Source organism: Ipomoea nil, unplaced genomic scaffold (assembly GCF_001879475.1).
Source record: "Ipomoea nil cultivar Tokyo-kokei standard unplaced genomic scaffold, Asagao_1.1 scaffold0706, whole genome shotgun sequence".
Taxonomy (NCBI): Eukaryota; Viridiplantae; Streptophyta; class Magnoliopsida; order Solanales; family Convolvulaceae; genus Ipomoea; species Ipomoea nil.
Genome location: NW_017617134.1, coordinates 1746510 through 1772261, shown reverse-complemented (window position 1 = coordinate 1772261; position 25752 = coordinate 1746510). Strand labels below are relative to the sequence as shown.

Sequence of the window (25752 nt, the reverse complement as noted above, 5' to 3'; positions counted from 1 at the left end):
AAAGGGAACGTTGTCGGTGTTTCCATACAGATGGAACATTTGCTGCATTAATTGAGCTTTGAATTGAGCTTTGCATTGTTTCGATTGTTGAAAAGGAGGAGTCGAGAAAAAATTATTGTATATTTTTATAATTTCTGGGCTTTACTTTTGTTGCTAATACAATCATTACAATGTTAGAAAGTTAAATACTTAAATACGAGTTATACTGAAGAAAACTGTTGTCCCATTTTAAAATCTTTTAGCTTATTTGTTTTGATTTTTTTTATTTTTTTTTTATTTTTTTTTTTAGAACAAACAGAGATTATATTAAGTCACTAAATAGAACATTACAGAGAAATGATGGAGGGGATAACGACCACTCCGTGCATTAGATTGCGGGGTGTTGATTGTTGAGCTTCTGTAAGAGAATTAAAATTAGAAATGAAGTGGAAAATATTGCAATTTGTATATTTCTGCAGCTTGAATGCAAAACTATACTGTGAAATTTGTTGAAAGAAGTTGATCATGACTTCTGAAATATATAGCCGATACATTAGGCAACATTGGTGTTTTACAAAAAAAAAAATGCGAATTTAGGCGACATTAGAATTGTTACCTGTCAAATTCCAATGTCGCAAAGGTATAGGCGAGATTCGAATTGTTTAAAGTTCAAAAAAGATGGCAAGATTAGTGTTCCGGTTGCGAATTCTCTTAATAGTTATTTATTTTATGTTGATTGCGAATAATCCATTACTTCATTCATAACATATATGTTGATTGCGAATTAGTGTTCCAGTTGCCACTTCATATCTCGCCTATACTATATATGTTTTTTTTTTGTAAGTCTATACTATATATGTTGATTGCCAATAATCCATTAATTCATTCATAACATATATTTATTTTTCCTTAACAGTTATGGCTCGTCGAATGTTGAACCCCGGTCCGATCGACCCATCTTTGTTAACTTTGCAGCACGTCCATCGTTCTAGATCAGTTTGGACAGATATAAACGTTGCTAACAGTGTTCATATCAAGGTTTGTCGGTATGAAGGCACTTTAGAACTGCCGCTTGATCGTAGAGTCATCCACAACTTGCGCATTTGCGGTTTTTACGGTGTTGCGCACGTTCACAACATTAGGTTGGATCATTCATTGATCTGTGCGCTTATTGAGCGTTGGCGTCCGGAGGTCCACGCGTTTCACCTACCATTCGGTGAGGTAGGTATAACACTTCAAGATGTTGAAGTGTTATTTGGATTAAAGGTTGATGGTCTTGCTGTTACGGGAGAACTTCAACGAACTAGACAACAATGGAAGATATTGTGCAATCAATTATTGCGATTTACTCCCGACGATGCAGCATTTAAAGGCCAAAGAATAAGTATGTTGCTTATGCCGGGAGTTCCCCAATTAACAGAAGCGAGCACAGATGAAGATGCCACATTTGCAACGCGGGCATATTTGATGCGTATGTTAGGGGGATTTCTTTTTCCAGACACGACAAACAGCTTGGTAAATCTATATTTGCTACAGTTTCTGGAAGATTTTGAGGAGTGTGGTGAGTACAGCTGGGGATCAGCTGTTTTGGCCTATTTGTATAGAGCTTTGTGCAGTGCAGCTGAGAACGGGAAAACTCATGTTTGCGGATGTCTGCTCCTTCTGCAAATTTGGGCATGGGAGAGACTTCCAATGGTTAGGCCACAGGGCGTTTTACCGGCACAAAACCGAGGAGATCTGCCACTTGCATCTAGGTTAGTTGTAATAGTAATTTATTAGAAGCAAGTTTGTTTTGGCACAGTATAGTGTTCTTGTACTTATGAAATTTTCCTTGAACTGTAGGTGGGTTGGTCCACATGGTTGGGCTACTGTGGCGAACCACGTGGTTCGTGCATATCGCGACCAATTAGATCGCGTGACCGCAGATATGGTAAGTTAGTTTCTTATTTGAGATCTATTTAATTTAATGTATTAAAGTGTAGAATCATACGACCTTTACTAAATTATTTATTAATGCTTTGTGCAGTTTGTATTTCAGCCGTACCGTCTGGTTATACACGACTTGCCAACTTATTGCAAAGATGGGGAACATATTTGGACTGCAGAAGTGCCTTTGATTTTTGGCTATGTAGTCGAATATTATTACCCGTCACGATTTTGCAGGCAATTTAGTGCTCAACAGGATGTCCCGCCAGACGTGCAGTACAATCAACAGTTGCACGCTATTGATGGACGGACATCTAATGCTGCGCAACAAGTGGACGCTCATGTATATAGGTGGAACCGTCGCGACGAATATGTTTACCCAATGTTGGTGGTGGACAACCCAATTGCCACTCACAACTATCGATTATGGTTCCACACTTACGGTCGTCGCCTCATTGGTAATCCTGAGCACCACCATGATGAGGGTTATATCCAATGTGCTGCGTCATTAAATGACACGGTTAGTTTGTTAATTAATTTGATTATATTAGTTAATTGATTATATGTGATTTATAATATGGTTTATATTTCATGTAGATGCATTTATTGACTCAACTCAATTTGGATATGGAAGCGGCTGGAACGGATCCTCAACGTTAGTTTGAGTTGTGGATGGAATACAGTGTGATCGTGCCTGCGCATGTTGAGCAAGCTGGGTACGGTTTTCTACTGGACTTCCCAAACGAAATGTATAATGCTCAACCCGTGGACACCCCTGTTGAGCCTGGTCGCAGAGATCGACGACGTGAGCGAGATCATCTGCGTGGTCAACCGCAACAGGGCGGGAGGCGTAGTCGTGCTAGGGTAGATGCGGGGATGCACGCTCCGGCAGCTGGAATGCACGAGCCTAATGCAGCGGACAATGTTGTAGGAGGGGATGTGGATCCGCTTGCACTAGCAATTGTTCCGGGACAAACCCACGGTAGCGGTATTAATTTTGGGGAGACCACAAGCACCGACTTTGTACAACACACTTCACCCGTTACATATTCATTTATCTAACATTTGTTTAAATTCTTGTATTATCGCATCGACTTTCAATGCGTGTTCATAATTTTCTTGCGAAATTTCATCTTGCATACATGAAAATATTTCTTGTGTTCGTGAAGATCTTGAATTAAATGGATCGGGAGTTGAATTTTGTGGAGTAGAAGTTGAAGACAATGATTAACTTTGTTGACTTTGTGTGAATATATGCATTATAAGCGATGATAGCTTCATCTTTATATGCGAAAGACTTGTATAAATTGTCACTAAATCCATGAACTTGTGCTTTTGCATTTTCCCAATTGTCATATATTCCGGGACAACGTCCAACGAACACAACATATGTCTTCTTTCCCTGTAATCAAAGATTGATTGTATTTCTTTTAACATAAGTTGATATTAAAAAAAAAAAAAAGTTAAAAAGATTACCATGACTGCAGTCGTTGAGAGGAGATTTGCGCACACGAAATATAGAGGAGAATGGAGAGAGTTTTCACCTTACTGAACAAACAATATATGGAAACGATCATTTGCGATTTCGTGCATGTTAAATAGAGGAGATAGTTTTCGCAAAGAGGACCGCCAGACTTAACATACCAATCTCGCCTATACCTTAAGCAACATTGGTATATTAAATCACATTCCAATAACGCCTACGGTATTGGTGATATTGGACTTTTGGTATCGAGATTTCGAACTGTAGATTTGCAACCAATTCAAAAATACTTACTCCCTTCCAAAAAATACACAAGTAATGCACAATCCATCATAAAATAAATCATTAACAACAATCCCTTAAAAAAAAAAATTACAAAAAAAATACACAATCCATTAGTCATCTTGTGGTTGCCAATAAGTATTATACAACCTTTTAGTATCATAAATTGTGTAGTTTCACAAATGATCATACAACACTTCCAACCCACATCTATCGAATACGATGAGGTGTATCATTATGTGACTAATCTCGCATAAGGCATAGGCGATATTGGAATCTCGCCAGTCAACTTCTCAGTCAACGCCTTTAATAGATGAGACGCCTCATCATCTGACTAATCTCGCCCAAGGCATAGGCGAGATTCGAATCTCTAAGACATACTCAGCGATCTTACTACTCTCGCCTATGCCATAGGCAAGATTAGTCAGACTGGTAACCTCTTTGAATGCTCAGATTGTGAATCTAATAAATTTCATCAAATTTATTTCACAATCTAACCATTATGATAAGTCTCTTCACAATTGGAATCAGTCAGTACATTTTCCACAGACTTTCAGTTTTCACAATTGGAATCCGAGTTTTAAATTACCACGAGACGTCATAAAAGGACTACAAGTGATTATTTTTTAAAACATGGAGGACTATTGAAGGTTATTTAAAACTCGGATGATCACAACTGATAAATCGCTAATACTCGGAGGACCATTGGAGGTATTAACTCTTTGTTAATCTATACCTTTGAACATTAAGATGACAAATAAAAAAATATGGGGTTGTGAGCATGGAAGATGTTTTAATTTGCCAATATATCTTTAGATGAACTAGTATGCCACTCATGCGTTGCACGGTATGAATATTTAATCTAAAAACATAATAAGTCTCAATTAAAATTATATTCCTAATTTATGTCCACATTTTTTGTGCTAATCATTTTGTACATTATGCTTTTAGAGTTGTACTATACAAATTTTTGGACAAAAATACCCTTTGGTTCATGGAATCTTGGATTACCCCAGGTAAATAGGATTACCTCCATGAAGGTAATGTGAGATTTTAGGAATGTAAGATTACCTTATGTGTTTGGTTTGGATTGTGTAATATAATATTACCTTGTTTGGTTAAGGGTTATATTTTAAGTTATATGGATCAATTTACTATAATGTCCTCAATAATATATATATATATATATATATATATATATATATATATATATATATATATATATATATATATATATATATATATATATATATATATATATATATATATATATATATATATATATATATATATATATATATATATATATATATATATTTATATGTGTGTGCATTTATTTATTTATATGTATGAATGTATATAAATGCTTAAATATTTAAAAAAAAACTAAATATATAAAGATACACACATGTATATTTGATTATATAAACATATATTTATTTCATTATTATTATTATTATTATTATTATTATTATTATTATTATATAAGGATTAGTTAACAAGGGCAAAGTTGGAATAATTCAAGGTAATCTAAGATTAACTAAGAAAATGAGGGTAATCACATTACCTTTGAAATATTACCGTCACATCAGCTTTCAGCTAATATAACATTACTAGGTAATCTCATAACTTGAACCAAACAAGGTAATATAACATTACCAGACTCAGATTACTTAGGTAATCTAAGATTACCCGAACCAAACGCCCCCTAGGGGCGTTTGGTTCAGGTTATGTATGATAACCAATGTTATATTTGCTTAGTAATATAAGATTCTCATGTTTAATTAAAATTATGTAATTTTCTCCCGGGAATGTAACATAACCTCCGAATAAAGTTTTAGTTATTACAAGGGAATGTGAGATACCTTCTCTTTTCTTAGGTATTCTCACATTCCTTTGTGGTATTGCTAATTTTGTCATTTTAATCTATTGCTTAAGTTAATTATTGTTCAAAACTCTTACTTAATTAATTTTAAATCATTTACTTATATATTTTACCATTGTCTTATTTATTTATTTTAATTTTAAATTTAATAAAATAGATAAAAATAGGTTAAATTCATTGACTTGTTTAACACTCAATGTGTAGATAGAGTCACGTGGGAGACCATTATATATATTGCGAAAAATGCTACATGTACTCTCAATTTATACTCTCATACACAAAATCTTGATTTAAACACTTGTACTGAGACTCACATAAAAAAAATAATTTATCAAAATCTGTCACATCAGGAAATAAAATTTAAAAATCAAACTCTTTTATTACCTTGTATTTCAGATTTTTGAGCATTTTATATGGCTATTTTGTATTCGACCGTATGGGCTGCTTGATAAGTCAAATCAAATACATAAAGAAGTGAAGCCTTTTGTTTTCAAAAAAAAAAAAAAAAAAAAAAGTGAGATTGAAGATTTCAAAGCGGTTTAGGCGTGCATCATATATCTTCATCCCCTTTTTTAACTCCATAACTTTTTCAAATACCAATTCAACTGTACTAGACAACTTTTTGCAGTTCAACCCGTGACCTTAATTTGGCACGCCAATACCAATGGGTAGGTGGGTTTAATTTGTTAGAAACGATGAACAAATAGCTTCTCCATCATGGTCACAAGTTTTCTTCGTTCATCCTTATCATTAGTGAGTTTCTCCTCTTTAATATAATGCTCTACCTTCCTTTACTCTCTATCTGCCACACTTATTCTCAGAATCCCGGACCTCTCCCCATTCAATGCCATAGCTGTTGAAATGCCACTAAAAATCGGTAAGATTTTACCTTATATCTTTTCCATCTCTACATTTTCTCGATCTTGTAATATATTTTTCTTGTTTTTCTTCATTTTCATCTTTTTCCCTAGATATCTAAAATTTTCCTTTATTTTCTTTGAATTCAGGTTCTTATAAATATTTCTTCAGTTTTAAGGATGTGGTTAAACTTAAAAGATTTTGGAAGCTAGGAATCAGTATTCACGATCGCGATTTCTCTGTATAATTTAAGGTAATTTATATATTTATGTAATTTATATTATTTTTTATTTATAGCACAGTAATTTTTTTCTTAAGCTCATTACATTTTTAAAATATTGTTGTGCATTAGTGTTATTTAGTGTAAAAACACTTAACTAATAATTATGATCTTATACCTAGAGTGTCAAACTATGAGGTGATTTTTCTGATGAGGAAAATATTAATACAGACATCTGTGACGAATAAATGTGACTAGTGGAGTAAATACTGTAACTTACCGTATTTACTTCACTCTTTTTCCAATTATTATATTTATTATGTATTTCTCAAACTTTCTAGGTGCATGCATCCTAAAACAAGAGAATTTTTGAAGAGACTTTTCCTGAGTCAATTTGCTGGCCGGTTGACCGTAAATATAACCTTATACCCACGTTATATTTCATAAATCCTGGTCCTCATAAAACAATTGTTATGCCGTGCAACCGTGTGTACTGTTCTTGGTACACACGGTTGAAAACGGCACCGTATAGTGCCAGGGAAGTAACGGTGCCGTTAGTGGCACCGTTTCACTCATCCCGATATTTAAAAAAAAAATATTATTATTATTGCCATAAAACGCCACTATACTCCTTTTTCCGCCATTTCCAACGTTTCGTCTCTAACAAGCTACACACTTCCTTCGCACTGTAGCAGTCTTCATCTCTCTCTCTGTCTACTCGGAGTCGCGATTTTCGTCGTCTTCATCTCATTGTCGCCGGAGCGTGTTTTGTTCACCATTGTTGCCATTTTCGCCATTTTCATTCTAGCATTGTCGCCTTTTATCATCGCATTCTCCATCAGGTATAATGTATTTTTGTGTTTTTTGACTGTTAACATTCATATTCGCTGTATATTCTTGTTATTTTTTACTAGGGTTTTGCAACACGATTTTGCATTTTTCTCAAACAGATCAATACTCTGTTTTTTTTCTGTTTGTTTGATTGTTTTTTGGTGTTTTCTGAAATGTTTGTGGACAAATAGTTGTGATATTGTGGATATATAGCTTTATACTTGTGGTTTTATAGTTTAATACTTATGCATGTTCGAAAATATCATTCCTGTCTTCAATTAGTGTGTTTCTGAAATGTTTGTGGACAAATAATTGTGATATTGTGGATATATAGCTTTATAATTGTGGTTTTATAGTTTAATACTTATGCATGTCTGAAAATATCATTCCTCTCTTCAATTATTGTGTTTCTGAAATGTTTGTGGACAAATAGTTGTGATATTGTGGATATATAGCTTTATAATTGTGGTTTTATAGTTTAATACTTATGCATGTATGAAAATATCATTCCTGTCTTCAATTAGTGTGTTTTCTGAAATGTTTGTGGACAAATAGTTGTGATATTGTGGATATATAGCTTTATAATTGTGGTTTTATAGTTTAATACTTATGCATGTGTGAAAATATCATTCCTGTCTTCAATTAGTGTGTTTTCTGAAATGTTTGTGGACAAATAGTTGTGATATTGTGGATATATAGCTTTATAATTGTGGTTTTATAGTTTAATACTTATGCATGTCTGAAAATATCATTCCTCTCTTCAATTATTGTGTTTCTGAAATGTTTGTGGACAAATAGTTGTGATATTGTGGATATATAGCTTTATAATTGTGGTTTTATAGTTTAATACTTATGCATGTCTGAAAATATCATTCCTCTCTTCAATTATTGTGTTTCTGAAATGTTTGTGGACAAATAGTTGTGATATTGTGGATATATAGCTTTATACTTGTGGTTTTATAGTTTAATACTTATGCATGTATGAAAATATCATTCCTGTCTTCAATTAGTGTGTTTCTGAAATGTTTGTGGACAAATAGTTGTGATAATATGGATGTATAGTTTAATAATTCTTATTTACAGAAATGGCTCGTGAACCTACACTGGCTGAGGCTTTTAGAGAAACAAAAAGAAGAAGAACAGAGTACCGGACAGCAGCAATTCTAGATTCACAAGCAGCTCAGAGCTCTAATCCAACTAGTGAACAACCAGCAGCAGCCCTAAATTCACAAGCAGCTCAGCGCTCACGCCCTGCTAAGGAAACAACTGTTGCAGAGACTTCAACGAGACGGCGCCGACGAACTAGAGAACACAGGAGAGATTACTTCAATACGAGGATGGGGCCAAAGCTGATGTTTGATCTTGTCCAGAGGCTCTCACCACGACAGAAACAAGCTGTCGTAGAAACTGGATTTGGTGGACTTCTTCATCTCCAACTCTGCACCAATGAATCAAAGTTGGTGCAATACCTGCTGGACAACTTTAATGTTTGCAGGTGTGATTTTGTATTAGAGGATGATAGTCTCCACATTGAAGAGGAAGATGTCGAATACACGTTGGGAATCCCGCGAGGGCCTCTGAAGGTCAATGAGGGGACAAAGATGGAAGACACCTCAACCCGTGAATACAAACTGCTGCTGACTTCATGGAGAAGGAGGTGGGGTATTACAGCAGGCTCGCCAATAACTACACAGATGCCAGATGAGATTGTTAGGAGAGCTGATCATGGTGATGAGTTCAAGAGGGATTTCGTAGTCTTTGCCGTTTCCTCCATGCTTCGAGGAAACACAACACGCTACTCCAAGTACAGGATCTTAAACTCATTGATTGATGTTGATATGATTAAAGAGTACAATTGGTGTGCCTACACATACCAATCTCTCATTGACTCGATAGATAGTTACAATGAAGATAGAAAGAGAAGCTTTTGGGGGCCAATGACATTGATATTGGTCAGTTCTTATTGTCTTTAATCTAGTTGCATGAATTTTATGTAGTTGTACGTGTATAACTAACAATTTATTATGGATATATATGCATGAAACTTGGAATATACTCAGTTTAATAAGATCCTTTATGTAGTTTAATTTGTGGATATATAGTTTTAAAATTGTGGATATATAGTTATGTGATTATGGATATATAGTACTCTGTGAATATATGAATGTATTACTCTGTGGACATACTGTTAATAATTCTGGATATATATTAATGTGTTTTTGGATGTATAGTTATGGGTTTATGGATATATATGCATGACACTTGGAATACACTCAGTTTAATGAGGTCCTTTATGCAGTTTAATTTGTGGATATATAATTTTAAAATTGTGGATATATAGTTATGTGATTATGGATGTGTAGTACTCTGTGAATAAATGTATGTATTACTCTGTGGACATACTGCTAATAATTCTGGATATATATTAATGTGTTTTTGGATGTATATTTATGGGTTTATGGACATATATGCATGAAACTTGGAATATACTCATTTTATTAATATCATTTTTTATTTCTGAATTTTGTGGATATATAGTTTTAAAGTTATGGATATATAGTTATGTGATTATGGACATATAGTTATGCATTACACTGTGACCATGCAATTAAGAATACATGGATAAATTGTTCTAAATTCATCTTTAACATAATCTTCTGTAATTTGTAGCTGTTCTACTTTGATCGAGTAGAATTCAAAGGAATGAAGATCAACAGGACATACCCTAGCATACTTGCTTGGACAACCACGCTTGTAAGAAAGAGAGTCAAGGCTGAAAAAAGGGCTGGTGGGTTTGGAAAGGGAAGGGTTATCCCTAGAGTTAAGAAGCCAAGGACTGATGCTACCACCTCACTGCAACAACCTGCAGGCACTGCTGCTGCTACAACCTCACTACCACAACCTGCATTTACTGCTGCTGCTACTACTTCTTCTACTCCTGCTACTGCAACACCGACACCAACTACAAGTGAGCCACTCTCAAGTGTTGATCGGGTGACCCGTGTGCTCCAAAAGCTAGCATCAGATGTCCTGGAGTTTGGTGAAGCTATGTCTGAAATTGGAAAGCAGGGCGCACCTATTGAAGTCATGAAGAAAGCGTTCTCAGGGATATCAAACATGCTAGGTGCTGCAAGCGCAATTGAATCAACTTCCATTCCAACTGAATCTCAGTTGGATGACATATTCTTTGGGAGTGAAACTTTCACCGCTGCAGTGGATTCATTGGTGGAAGCATTTCAGAAGACAACAAGAACCATGGAATTTGAAGCTCCATCATTTGATTTGGGAATACACTGCAATGAATCGCAACCGCAGCCATGTGAGCAACACACAGAGCAAGTAGTTGAAGAGGACCTACCATTGGATGCTTTGGTTCAACAAATTGGAGAGGATGCAGGACTGTCAACGACCTTGGAAGCACAAGTAACTCCTCCACTTGTTAGGGTCCCATTTCAGAGATATGTTCGTCATGCCGCTGCTACTGATGCTGATGTTGATGACTTTGATTGGTAAATTTACAGTTTGTTATTTGCATTTGGCTTTAACGTTATGAATTTATAGTGCTAAAATTATGAATATAAACTTATGAACATTTTTACAACTGTGGACATATAGCTTTAAAATTGTGGATATATAGATATAAAATTATGAACATTTTAAATCTGTGAATATATAGTTCTATGATTATGTACATATATGTTTAATATTATGGATATAAAGTTCTAATGCTGTGGATATATAAACAACAGTGCCATGCAAGAAAGTGAGTCTGATGTTGATGACGTGACTGTTAGGATGAGACCCCAGCGACGATTCAGGAACAAACCTCTTTGTTTGAGGTCACCATACTGGACACAGAATGCAGGTTTTATACGCACTACAACTCCACGGGAAAAAATCATTTCAAACTATGCATTCTTGAGTGTGTCTACCGAACACCCAGAAGAGTATGTTTGAACACATATATTTATAATAACCTTTAAATTACTTAGATAGTTCATATTATTATAACTATTGGTGTTATTATTATTATTGTTATTTTGGTGCTGTAGTGAGTTGCTGTTCAGCTATGGTGACTACTACCTAACAAGGCGTCACTTCTCAACTTTGAGCAATGGTGAGTTGGATATAGACTTCTTGAATGTTTGGTCTTTGCGGCTAACTTTGAAGAACACAGAACGTGCTGTTGGGATACCAAAACGCGTATTCTTCACCACACTGCCACATGTAAGAGTTATTTTTGACATGCAAATGCGCATTTTTAAAAATCTAGTACTCTAAGCCTTTTGAATACTCATTTTTTGCATTTCTGTGTATTCAAAAACAGCTGCAGCTTGATCCATCTGATGATTGGATGAAAAGTCTCCCAGCTGAGAAAAGGATGGAAAATTTCAATGATAGATTGAATTATGAAATATCAAGTTTTGGAAACCTGGAAATCAGTGATGCAGACCTTGTAAGATCTATTACACACACTTAATTTAATAATTTAAGATTTTATTATTGATATATATGCATGAAGCTTGGAATATACAAAGTTTAATAAGATCCTTTATAAAGTTCTGAATTTGTGGATATATAGTCTTAAAATTGTGGATATATAGTTATGTGATTATGGATATGTAGTACTCTGTTAATATATGAATGTATTACTCTGTGAACAGGCTGTTAAGAATTCTGGATATATGGTAATGTAGTTTTTGGATGTATAGTTATTAATTTGTGGATTTATATGCTTGAAGCTTGGAATATACTCGGCTTATTAGGATCTTTATAAATTTCTGAATTTTGTGGATATATAGTTTTATAATTATGGATATATAGTACTCTGTCAAATATGAATGTATACCCATGCAGTTAACAGTACCTGGGTATGTAGTTGTTTCAAATAATAACCTTTTGTTTTGGAATTAGATATTTTTCCCAGTGCATCGCCATGCACACTACTTTGTTGTGTGCATAAATGTCAAGGAATCCAAGGTTCAGGTGATAGACAACAAGGAATTGCCTGCTGGTGTTTCAGAGCTTGATAAATATGGAGACTGTCCATACAAACTGGTAGCTTATATTATATTAAAAAATCTCCTTATTGTCACCTATATATTGAATTTAAAACATTATGAACATTGAGCTAATTTTTTACCAGATTGAAGCATTCAAGGCGTACCTGGAAGCAGGACAATCCACCTTGACTCACAAACTGAACAGCATGCCAGTAGAGTTCCTTGCCATGCACTGGAAAAATGCAGAGAATGTCACCGACTGTGGCATATATGTAATGCGGCATATGGAGAGTTACATGGGTGGAGCTCTCGAGAACTGGGATCCTGGGTTCAAGAAACATATGCGCACGAATGTAAGAGTAACATAAATATATTACATTCCAACTACATCAAAAAGTGATGAAAAAATTACAATGAACTAGTTATTTATTTTTCTTATTTTACAGGCTAGCTTCATTCTTGAGTTGAGGGCAAAATATGCTGCTTGTATCATCATGTCAAAGCTGAACAGCGTCAAAGGCGAGGTCAAGAAAGCTGCAAAGATTGAAGACAAGAAGAAGTAAAACTGGAAAGATCAATGAATGTTTTTGTGGATGAATATTTTAATATTTTCTGTTCTTATGGTTGTTTTGTAACAACTCTATCACAATTTTTGAAATTCGATCTATGAAATTCACTGAATATATAGTTCTCATATTATGGACATGTAGGTTTAAGATTGTGGATGTATGGATATAAAATTATGAACATCTTACATAAGTATAAACATACCGTTCAAATATTCATATATTCATATTTCAAGAATTATGGACATATAGGTTTAAGATTGTGGACATATTGATATAAAGTTGTGAATATTCGTTCAACTGTGAACTTACATTTTACATAAGTGATCAAGTTCACCAGTTTACATATTGATATATAGCTTCAATATTGTGGATATAATGATATAACATTATGAACACTTTTACTAATTTGACACACAATTCCAATATTTTGTGGTCATATAGTTCTCAGAATTATGGACATATAGGTTTAAGATTGTGGACATATTGATATAAAGTTATGAATATTCGTTCAGCTGTGAACTTACATTTTACATAAGTGTAAACATCAAGTTCACCAGTTTACATATTGATATATAGCTTTAATATTGTGGATATAATGATATAACATTATGAACACTTTTACTAATTTGACACACAATTCCAATATTTTATGGTCATATAGTTCTCAGAATATGTATGTATAGCTCTAATATTATGGATATATAGCTTTAGTATTATGGATATGTAGCTTTAATATTATGGATATATAGCTTCAAACCTGCAAATCAACAAGTACTAAAATTTTGAATACACAGATCAAACAACTTGTAAATTGATATCCTCAAAACAGCTAGCTACCAACTGGTATTAACCCCACTCTCAATCTACAACTGCATTATCATCTACATCATTACTATACTGACAAAACTCCGAACTCCCAGAACTTGGATGTACAAGGTACCCATCCCCGGCAATCTCAGATAGACTTTCCAAAACCAACGACTGAACAGCACCTTTTGTACTCGAAGCAACTTTATTTGCAGCACTCCTCCTCCCCCTTGCAGCACTGTACTTCTTTTCAATAACACTACTCCTCCTTACGTTACGCTCACCTTTTGATCTCCGGTTTGAAGGATTTTGAATGACACCACTTGAAGATGAAACACCGCACTCTTCAATTTGCACATAGCCAATCTCAGCTTCAACCTTTTTCTTTGCTTCCTCAACTGCTTCATCACAGAACTGCCTAGTTACACTGTTATCTTGACTAGATGAAATCAATCTTTTAAACTTTCTGCAAATCTCCACAACCCAAATTGAAGGAGGGACACCAGCTCTACAAAACATTGAACCAGTATTCACATCCCTACCATCAACAACCTTTTTAGTCCACCTTTTCATGATATATTTGTTAGGAATACTTGAAACACAGTGTATATGAAGAATGCGTAAACAATGGCAGCATACAATTCCTAACTCCGAAATCAACTTGCAACTACACGAAATGTCTAAGGTTGACAACTTAAAACTGACTTCATGCCTTATAATATCTATATCTGGACGCCATACGTGATACTTGAACTGACAACCTTCATTCAACACCATTTCTTGATGACAGGCATTGCCTTTCATGAATTGTTCCTCAAACAAAAAATATATCTCAATCGTATATACCTCTCTAGCGTGTAACAGAAGTTTCACGTGCTCCATCATCATGTTGGGTACCCCTTGAGTACAACGAAAGTCTTCACCATTCTCTTTGCTCCTCCATTCAGAAGTTACACTAACAAACGATGAATAAAAATCACATAGACCTGCAGTCTTGGACAACCTTCTTGAAATCGAATGGTTAGTAGTTTCACTCCTTTGCGATGATAAAATGCCCCCTGAAAAATAGTCCTTATTGAATGCTGGACACCACTTCTCCCTACAGTCATACAGCTTTTGTATCCAACTATTCTTGTGGCACTTGTAGTCAGTCACCAACCTGAAATGATAAGATATATGTTCAGAACTCTAATGCTATATATCCACAGTTCCAATATAATAAAACCACAAATTGAATGCATATAATACAAACAGAAAGCTCACTGCTTCACTACTACATGTTCAGACAACTAATACTATATATCCATAATTGTAATATTATATATCCACAATTCCAATACTATAAATCCATAAATTGCATGCATATAATTTAGAGACAAACAGGAAGCTCACTGCTTCACTAATACATGTTCAGACAACTAATAATATATGTCCATAATTCTAACACTGTATATTCACAATTCCAAAACTATAAATCCATAAATTAAATGCATGTAACTCAGGAAAAATCAAGAAGTTCCATTCTATACTACAACATGTTCACATAATTCTAATACTATATATTCATAATTCTAATACTATATAACCATAATTCTAATACTAAACATCCATAATTCAATTACTGGAATCGAAAAAGGAAAAAAAAAAAGTAGTGGACATACCTTGTCCAATAAAATTCAAACTCAGCTTCAGTCTCTGTGTATTTCAACACACAGTTAAACATATCTAAGAAATCCTTGTTATTCCTTAACGCCTTGATATGCTTCTTCGAATTCTCGCCAATATGCCATATGCAAAGACGGTGACGTGATGTTGGAAACACCTGACAAATAGCAGCAGCCATGGATGCACATTGATCTGTCATGATAGTCTGTGGACATTTCTCATTCATAGACCTTAAAAATGCTCTAAACAGCCACACAAATGATTCTATCCTCTCATTCATCAGAAAACCACATCCAAACATTACATTCATGCAATGGTGGTTCATCCCTACAAAAGGGCCACAAATCATATCATATTTATTAGTGCGATAAGTTGTATCGTGCACTAATAAATCCCCAAACAACTCATAGTCTTGTCTCATCCGACCATCCCTCCAAAAAAAACTGCATAGTCTTGAATCACAATCAACTTCAAAATCAAAGAAAAAATCAGACTCAGTCGACTGCCTCTTCCTAAATATTTCAATTAATGAGTTCGAATCGGTTCCATCCAAACGCTTTGATGTATCAGAAGCAATTGAATTATAAGCATCTCGATTAGTGAAGCCAACTAATGGAGACCCCCCTGCTTGATGTTTCAAGAACCTAATACCATCTGCCATTGCAACACCACTCTTCTTCAAATCTTTTAAATATAACAGTTGATTATCACCCACATTTCTATGTGAACGCAGAAGATGACTCTTGTCTACAGCACATAACTCGTGATTGTGCACTTTTACATGTTTTGTAACCGTCCACAACCCATCCTCACCGACGTCAAACTGAACACATGCACCACACCCTGACCTTGTGTCAATTTTTGAATATGCCCTAACACCAGCATTTGCCTTAACCTTAAAACCAGCTTTAGAACACATAAACATCTTCATTTGGACTGTTTTGCTATATACCTTGCACCGTTGATTACCCTTCCTCACACTAAAACCAACTCTATATGCATAATTGTTATACAACTCATACGCTTCAACCCCGTTACTTACAACAACACCAACCAAATCTTCATCAACTGCAAATGCAATATATAACCTCAAGTATACTAAATAATACACGTTCCATTGAAAATATAATTCCTATGTAGAGGGGGTGCGGGGAATGCCGAATAAATCCAGCCATGCTCTACAAAAGGAATAACATTTTCCATGGAAAAAGAATGAACATATAACAATGCTGAACACTGTGAATTATGATCATATAAAACTACATATAGACCTGGATTAGAAGAAGAACCATCAATGTCTAACTCTATTGGATCTGAACTTGGTGAATCAACAACAACATCTTCACTGACTGCATAGTGTTAAAAGCCAGAACAGAGTATCAGTTTAGAAATTTGTGGATGTATAGTATTATAATTCTGGATGTATAGTGATAGAATTCTGGATATAAAGCTCACAGTTTCTGGACATAAAAGTTCAATAATTATGGATATACAATCCAGAACAGAGTATCCATTCACAAAATCCTTGATATATACTACTATAATTCTGGATATATAACTCACAACTTCTGGATTTATAGTTCAAAGATTATGGATATATATTTCGTTCATTCAGAAAACCATAAACACATAAACACCAAGAGTTACGAATGATCTCAGACTAGAATCACATAAACATCACATACACAATAAACATCACACTAAATATAAACACCTACACAATATATCACACTGCAAAAATTGCAAACGACCACAAATCCATAAAAATCAAACTGCAAAATAACCTGGAACCGTATGCAATTCATCGCCTGCTTCATCTCTCTGATCTAATGCCTCGTCTCTCTGGTCTACTGCATCATCCATCATGAGATCCATACAATAAATCAGGAAAACGATACTGCAATCAAAACGCCAAACTACCAAAAAATCGCAAAACTACCAAATATGATATGAATAACGCCGCTAACGGCCATCCAATTTTTTTTTTTTTTGATTTTGTGCGCGCCGTGTCGTTTTTTAGTAAAACGGCGCCGTTTTGCAACCGTATGCACCTTGCTAGGTGCATTCGGTTGCACGGCATAATTTGCGCTCATAAAATCCTTAAACACATATAAATGAAATATGAAAAAATTAAATGTTATTATTCCAGATTGTGCATCGTTAAATTTAACTAAATGACTTAAAAAATTAAATAATGGACGGTAGGTTATGCAAGTTATTTTGAGCATGTAGTACGTATAAAGTAAATGTAAAACTATATGTCTTTATCTATCAAGTAAATGTAAAACTATAAATTAAATAATGGGTAGTATATCTAGAAAGAGAACAGACACAACTATATGTCTTTATCTATCCACTTGAGATGCGAGTAATTGTTGACCATGTAGTACGTATAAAGTAAATGTAAAACTCGGACCGTAATGGTCCAAGTTTGACTTTTAAAAAAAAAAAGAAATTGTAATTCCGACCATTTTGGTCCGATTTATACAAATTAATTTTGTGAAATTTGATTTTGTGAAATTCGATCCAAAATGGTCTGAGTTTCGGCTTTAGAAAAAAAAAATATAGTTACATAAGATAAAATTGAGATATGTAAAATTGAGAGTTTAAAAATATACATATTTAAAATGCAGTTTACATATATTTTTTGTTGCCTCTTACATATTTAGTTTATGTACTTGAAATATGTAAACTACATTTTAAAATGCAGTCTCCACGAGTTTTTGAGTGTGTTAAAAACAAAAATTATATGTTTGTCATTCGGACCATTTTAAAAAAATTGTGAAATTCAGACAAAAATGGTTCGAGTTTCGTGTTTCAAAAAAAAAAGAAAAAGTGACGTCCAGAGTGGTGTAGTCCGATTTTCGGACTTCGAATTTAATTGTTCTTAATTGCCGAACTTGTTATTCGAAGTTGTTTTAATGTTTTTAATTTGTAAGTATTATGAATTGTTTTGATACAGGTATGGCAAATGACCGAGTGCATCCCGGGCCACTACAGGAGGGTGCGTTACCATTCCAAACCCGTCATCGTAGTAGAGCAATTTGGACGGATCCAACGTATGACGTCCAACTTAAAGCCGTTAAATACGATACGTTGACTAGGTGTGCAGCCGTGAATGATGATAGAGTCAAAATGTGGCTGCGAATCGCTGGTTTGTATGGTGTTTCTCAGTTGCCCAAAATTCAGTTGGATCATGGGCTTATTACTGCCCTTTTAGAGCGATGGAAGCCGGAGGTCCACACCTTCCACATGCCCTTCGGTGAGGTTGGAATAACTCTTCAAGATGTTGAAGTGTTATTCGGCCTTAAGGTCGATGAACTTTTAGTGACAGGTGAGGATACCATGGCACTCCGGAAGAAGTAAAGTTAATGTGCCTTGAGTTGTTGGGATTTGAGCCTGCCAATAGGTTCCTGTCAACGACCATGATTCACGGGTCAGCTGTCTTGGATGTTCAGGCTCTTCATCCAGACAGTACAGACGAAGAAGTGTTGTTAGCAGCCCGGCGTTTTATATATTATTTATTAAACTGTTTTTTATTTCCCGACGCAACGAAAGGGAAATATAAATTGTACTTGCTCCCGTACGTTAGTAATCTGTACCTTTGTGGTGAATATTCTAGGATGTGTTTACAGGGCGTTGTGTATAGTTTTCGAAGCCGACAAACATACAGTGTATGGGTGTCTTCTTCTAGTCTAGATTTGGGCATGGGAGAGGCTGCCTATGTTTCAGCTGAAAGGTGTATTGCTGCGCCACCAAATCGCTGACTACCCTATTGCATACAGGTAACGATCTCTAAATTGACTGCATCAATGTTTTAATATTGAAGTAGTAGTATTTATTTACTTTGATATTGTTGTAGGTAGGTTTGTCGGCATTCTTGGTTATCAGTGTCTACGCACACTGTCGTAGCCTATCGCGATCAATTAGATCGCGTAGCTGAACACAGAGTAAATAATTTTATTAATATGAATACCTTTACATGGAATATTATTGTAGTCAGTTCATATTTTATACACTGCGTATTTTATGTTAACATCGTGACATTTATATTTCGTAGATAGTTTAATTTCACCCCTTACGATGACTATCTTGATGCCTTGCCCCCATATTGCAAAGCGGGGAGGATTTTGTGGACTGCCCGTGTTCCGCTTATTTTTTACCACGTGGTGGAATATCATCAGCTTGACCGGTTCTGCAGGCAATTCAATGGTTTGCAGGTTGTGCTAGCAGACGTGGTATACGACCAACGGTTGCACGATATGGACCAACGGGGTAAGTCTCGGACTAATTGGTTACTAAAACACGCAAAGCACGTGGCCCGTTGGAATGCTCGGTATGATTTGGTTATCCACATGCAAAGAACTGATCGACTGCAGGTTGTGGATGGGTACCGCACATGGTACTACATGCACGGTCGACGGCTTATTGGTAACCAAACATATTATAGTAACCAGAGATTCGTACAGTGTGCAGCATCACTGAATGATGTAGTTAGTATATTACAAATGTTTTGCAATAAATGGAATTGATTTAGAATTGTTATTATTTTATTCGTAACAATTCCTAACGCATTTTGTTTAAATTAGATGCATGCTTTCAACCGGTTGATGTTAGATTCCGGGCAAGTCCTCGACAATCCTGACGCCGTTCGCGATTCTTTCATTAGGGATATTCAGCAGCGGAGTACTGATTTGTTGATCAATACTGAGTACGAGTTCTTATTGCACGTGGCGCCGCATCAATACTTTGGGGCCCCGATACCGGATGAACCATTTGGCCCTCAGGACGTGTAGATAGTCGTTGAGACAGTGGATCAATTCGGCGTGCAGATAGGCGGTTACAAAAACTAGTGTGGGAAGCTGGTATTGCTGTGACAAGGGATCAATTCCTTTAACTCATGCATGCAATCCAAATTAAATGGCCGGCTGCATACGCCTATCTTGCCGACATTGATGTCGAGGAGTGGACATTATCTCACGACGATGGTCACTGGTACGGTATCATGACAACCAATCCGTCTGAGTCACTAAATAATTCACTAAAGTGTTGTCGGATGTTACCCGTCACGGCAATAGTTCGAATGACTTTTCACAAGTTATTTGCCGACAGGCGTACTGCGGAAGATGGGATGCAACAACACGTCCTGCGATTCACGACAAATATTACCGATGATTTGTCAGCACGAAACAATGAGGCAAACGGTGCAAGCGTTCAAAGTTTCAATGACGCCCTCGGATTCTATGGTGTTGCCCTAAATACTGGTTATGTTTCCCAAAGTCAACATAATCACTTTCAAGTAAACCTTAGCTTACTGAACGTACGTGTAACTGCGACTTGTGGAACGTCAACGACTTACCTTGTGCACATGTGATTCCATTTCAATTCCCATGTATACCAACATTATAATTGAAATTCCCAATAAAAAATTCTCACTTTATTCTCAGTAATTCATCTCCTATGGAATTGTAATTCCTTTTCCACGAAATTCTCCCTCTCCAACCAAACACCTTATTAGTGTTGATTTAGGAGAATGAAATTTGCAGTTACATTATATGCGTAAAATTATTTAGTATTCCATTTACATGAAAATAATGTCATTTCAAAATATAGTTAATCGGAAATTTTATTTAGATGCATATATATTTTAGAAGTCCAATTTAAAATAATTTTTCTTACAAATTTTTGAAATAATAGTTTTACTCTAAAGGAAAAACAAAACACAAATATTTTAAATACATATATTTGTGTTTAGAAAACACAAATATATCATCACTTGTCTGTATTTTAAAGGAATGTAATTGGTTTCTACATTAAAAAAAAAAAAAAATTACATCAGATTCCTGTATCATCATTTGCCTATACTTAAAGTGTTAGTATTTGCTCAAATAGAAGAATAAATTAATATTGTGTCATAATGTAAGGGAAAAAGAAAAAAGAATAAAGTTTAAGAGTAACATACATGTTGCACAATACCCAATTAATACATGTACAAATACAGAACAACTATACATATATGTCTCTTATCAAACATTAATTGTTGATGGTAAGATTTGACTAATATGGATTATTTTTTGATAGTGACTTCTCTTCATCTCTACAATTTCCTATCTATATATACATAGCATTTTTATTGCAAGGGAATGTGAGATACATTCCCTTTTCTTAGGTATTCTCACATTCCATTATGTTATTGCTAATTTTGTCATTTTAATATGTTGCCTAAGTTAATTATTGTTCAAACTCTTAATTAATTGTCAAACACATTGTGCTCAGATGTCATGTAGTGATTTTTCTATATGAGAGGTCATGAGATCAAACTAGCTTTAGTGGAGACGGTGTTAACTTTTTGTACAAAACTCTTAGTTAATTAATTTTACATCATTTATTTTTATATTTCAACATTGTCTTATTTATTTATTTTAATTTTAAATTTAATAAAATCTATATATATATAAAAGTAAAATCCTCCTAGCCAAATTTTCCCCCCCAAAATTTAGTGGCATTTTTGCAATATTAAATATTTAGACAAATATGGCATTTCAATAATATTAAAGATTTTACCTTTCTTGAGATCTCTTACCATTTTATAATTTCAATACTAAACCCTTTTGATATCATCCATTGTGTATAAATACACCTTATATGACCATACACAACCCCAACTAAGGTTAATTATTTCATTGATTTTGCCTAATCATCCTGTGATCTTCCACAGTTGAGGTTGATACGTGATTTGCACGGTGGGGTTTTCATTATCTTAGTTTCTTTTATTTTTTCTTCTTTTTGGGTTTTGTTTTGTTTTTTTTTTTTTTTGTATTTTCTTATTTTTAAACAACAAAAATGGTTCGTAAGAAAAACATGTTGATATATTCTTTTTTTTTTGTCTATTTTTGTGGAGAAGATACGGATCTAGAAAGATTGATCGGGAAGCAATAGACTTCTAATCATCATGTGATCTTCCACAGTTGAGGTTGATACGTGATTTGCATTGGTGAGGTTTTCATCATCTTAGTTTCTTTTATTTTTTCTTCTTTTTGGGTTTTGTTTTTTTTTTTTTTTTTTTTTTTTTTTTTTTTTTTTTTTTTTTTTTGTATTTTATGGTTTTTAAACAACAAAAGTGGTTCATAAGAAAAAATGTTGATATATATTTTTTTTGTCTATTTTTGTGGAGAAGATACGGATCTAGAAAAATTGATCGGGAAGCAATAGAGTTCCTTGCTCATCAAGATGATAAAGTTTTGTGATCGAGGGATGAATTATGTCTATATGTAAATAGATATAGACTTACAGAAGGAAGCATACTAAGAATACAATAAAAACCAAAATGAAATTAAAAGCATTTTTTAGTTGTCAATATATCAAAGCGTTGGACTTTGTTTCGATTCAATTTCTCCGTCTTTAAACTGTACATTTTTTGTAATAAGAGAGTAGTTTGTCTCTCCCTTCAAGACGTTTTTCTTGTCATTAATTTTTTTTTTTTTTAGGAAAAAAATGATTAAGTATTGTGGCTTTTTTTTTCAATAGAGTATTATTTTGATTTTATTCTTCATCTGACATTCCTTGATATAAAATCACTTTACTAATGTAAAATAATGTTATTGACTTACCATGTTTGCTTCGATATGCTAAGCCATTTAAAATTTAATACGTAGTAAAATTTATAATTGTAATACTTCCGTAATAATATTGAATAAATATTAATCATATGTTTAGATTTAATAATATATTATATTAAAACAATTATATATTAATTTAATATAAGGATGGTTAATACGGGTAAACCATATATAAGCAATATTGTACCTTAAGAATATTATACCTTAATTATAAAAATTCTACCTAATAATTTTAGTATTAAATGTCATACAATAATTACCATAAACAATGTTTAATAATTGCCAAATTCTATTATGCAATAAAAATTACTATTATAAAATCTTTTTTAATATTAACCCATTATTTTTAATTATTTCGATTTAATAATATTATATCTTATGTATAAAAATTCAAATAATACTTTTAGTACTATTGAATATTGATTGACTAACAATTATTTTAATTATTAAGGCAATTAATAGATATTTCAATTTAAAAAGTTTTCAAATATATGAATTATACATAGTAGCATGGAATCAATTAGTAAGACAATTATATTAGGTAATCTAATAAATAATTTACTTTTTAAATTATATCCCCTCTTTAATAAATTATACTTACCTTAATAATTAATTATTAATATTATTACCTAATAATTATATATTGGTACCTTTTTTGGTGTAATTATTATGGTAATTTATATACATATATATTTTTATACTTAATGTATAATATTATTTGCATGAAATAAATTATACTTACCTTAATATATAATTAATTTTTAATATAATTACCTTATTTTTATTAAAGGTAATTATTATGATAATTTTTCTTTCATTATTTTGTGTGATTATTATGGTAATGTATTTAAATTTTGGAAGAGATTATTACAAATATTATAATTAATATAAGTAATATAATTAATGAAATTATTATGGTAATTGCCACAATATTTGGTAATTATAATTAATATAATTAAAGAAATTGAGAAATATAAGATTTCTTCCCTAGAAATATTTGTGACAATTTCATTAAATTACAATTAATAAAATATGAAATATAATTAAATAAATGAAATTATTAAATTAACAAAACATGAATATTTCTAATTATACATACACTTATGCACTATAATAATCATGCAAAATTTAAATGCAAATTTTTAAATTTTTAAATGTAATTTTTTAATTATAAATCTATCAATATAAATTATAGTTAATGAAATTATATTATAGAACTTTTCTATATACATATTAATAAATATTATGTGTATATACAATGAATTATACAATCATATAAGAAAATGCGTCGGATTAGAGTTTAAATTTATTCATACAAAATTTAGAATTTACATTTTTTTTATAAAACTAATCAAATGTTAATGTTAATAATAATAAGAAGAAGAATTTTAAAATCAGAATTATAAATTAAGTATTAAGGTAATAATTAATCTATATATATTATATATTATATTGTATTATATTGTTATTATTATTATTATTATTATTATTATTATTATTATTATTATTATTATATAAAAACAAAATCATTCCTTTTCAAAAAAAAAAAAAAAGAAAAAAAAAAAAAAAAACAACAACAACAACAAAATCATCCTATTTCATTTTCCCGCCCAAACTTTTGTAGTAAAGCTTATTTGGTAAGTAAATGTCAAATGGAAATTAAATAAAATCTATTAATTAGTAATATTTCATAATTGATAACATTATGTATATCCTATGCAATAATGTAATAATAATAAAATAAAATTAAAATTAAAATAATAACAATAACAATAACATACCAATAATAATAATAATAATAATAATAATAATAATAATAACAACAACAACAACAAATGTAATAATCCAAACAAAACTATATACAAAATAAATTTAAAATTAAAAAAAAATAGGAAGAAGACAAAGGTGGCTCCCATTTGTAAATGATTTGGGATCATTTTGATTCCACATTGGAAATGTTTGGAAAGATGAGCTCTTAAACTCCTCTATATAAGAGGGGCATTTACAAACATATAATTGCTTGCCCATCAATATGGGCAAGTATTGAGAAGTCCAAAGACTTTTTTTATTTTTTTTATTTTTTTTTAGTACTATTAACCTGACAAATTATGTTGTGGATATGTGTCCACCTTGCAATGTAGACACATTTCAAAAATTGTTCATAATTATTAATATATAGTTCAAAAATTATGAACATATAGTTCTATAATTATGAACATAGTGTTGTGAACATAATTATGAACATATAGTTATGTAATTATGAATATAGAGATTCAATAATTGTGAATATGAAGTTAAAAATTATGCATATATATCTTTATAATTATGAACATATAGTTCAGTAACTATGAACATAGAGTTCTGTAATTATAAATATAGAATTAAATACATACTTATGAATATGAAGTTCAAAAATTATGAATATATAGCTTTATAATAATGAACATATAGTTTAGTAATTATAAACATAGAACTATGTCCACCTTGCAAGGTGGACACGGTTCCACAACATAACTATTCGATTGACCCTGTAACATGTAAACTTTTTCAACTTATTGAAGCCCTACGTATCAAAAGGCTCTTATTTAAGAAACCTTATCTTAATGGTTTCTTATTTTAGTTTTT

At 32.8% G+C, this 25752-nt stretch overlaps 4 protein-coding genes across 4 annotated transcripts; 3 read left to right on the top strand and 1 right to left on the bottom strand.

The window, feature by feature from the left end:
- Nucleotides 1–6268: 6268 nt before the first annotated feature.
- Nucleotides 6269–13030, top strand: LOC109176407. Its single transcript, XM_019325839.1, has 11 exons — nt 6269–6432; nt 6563–6666; nt 7329–7475; nt 8548–9416; nt 10135–10973; nt 11214–11411; nt 11517–11691; nt 11792–11920; nt 12379–12522; nt 12611–12820; nt 12914–13030. The coding sequence occupies exons 4-11, from the start codon at nt 8550–8552 to the stop codon at nt 13028–13030; spliced, it is 2679 nt and encodes an 892-aa protein (XP_019181384.1). The 5' UTR covers nt 6269–6432; nt 6563–6666; nt 7329–7475; nt 8548–8549.
- Nucleotides 13031–13894: 864 nt separating this feature from the next.
- On the bottom strand, nt 13895–16997 carry LOC109176406 (protein FAR1-RELATED SEQUENCE 5-like). Its single transcript, XM_019325838.1, has 3 exons — nt 16780–16997; nt 15505–16576; nt 13895–15002 (listed from the first exon to the last, which is right to left on the bottom strand). Exons 2-3 carry the CDS (start codon nt 16437–16439, stop codon nt 13895–13897), a joined length of 2043 nt encoding a protein of 680 aa, XP_019181383.1. The 5' UTR covers nt 16440–16576; nt 16780–16997.
- Nucleotides 16998–18282: 1285 nt separating this feature from the next.
- On the top strand, nt 18283–19172 carry LOC109176362 (serine/threonine-protein phosphatase 7 long form homolog). Its single transcript, XM_019325805.1, has 2 exons — nt 18283–18842; nt 19144–19172. The coding sequence occupies exons 1-2, from the start codon at nt 18452–18454 to the stop codon at nt 19155–19157; spliced, it is 405 nt and encodes a 134-aa protein (XP_019181350.1). The 5' UTR covers nt 18283–18451; the 3' UTR covers nt 19158–19172.
- A 405-nt stretch (nt 19173–19577) lies between these two features.
- On the top strand, nt 19578–20418 carry LOC109176363. The gene is made up of 2 exons (XM_019325806.1): nt 19578–20001; nt 20098–20418. The coding sequence occupies exons 1-2, from the start codon at nt 19771–19773 to the stop codon at nt 20302–20304; spliced, it is 438 nt and encodes a 145-aa protein (XP_019181351.1). The 5' UTR covers nt 19578–19770; the 3' UTR covers nt 20305–20418.
- The last annotated feature ends 5334 nt before the right edge of the window (nt 20419–25752 follow it).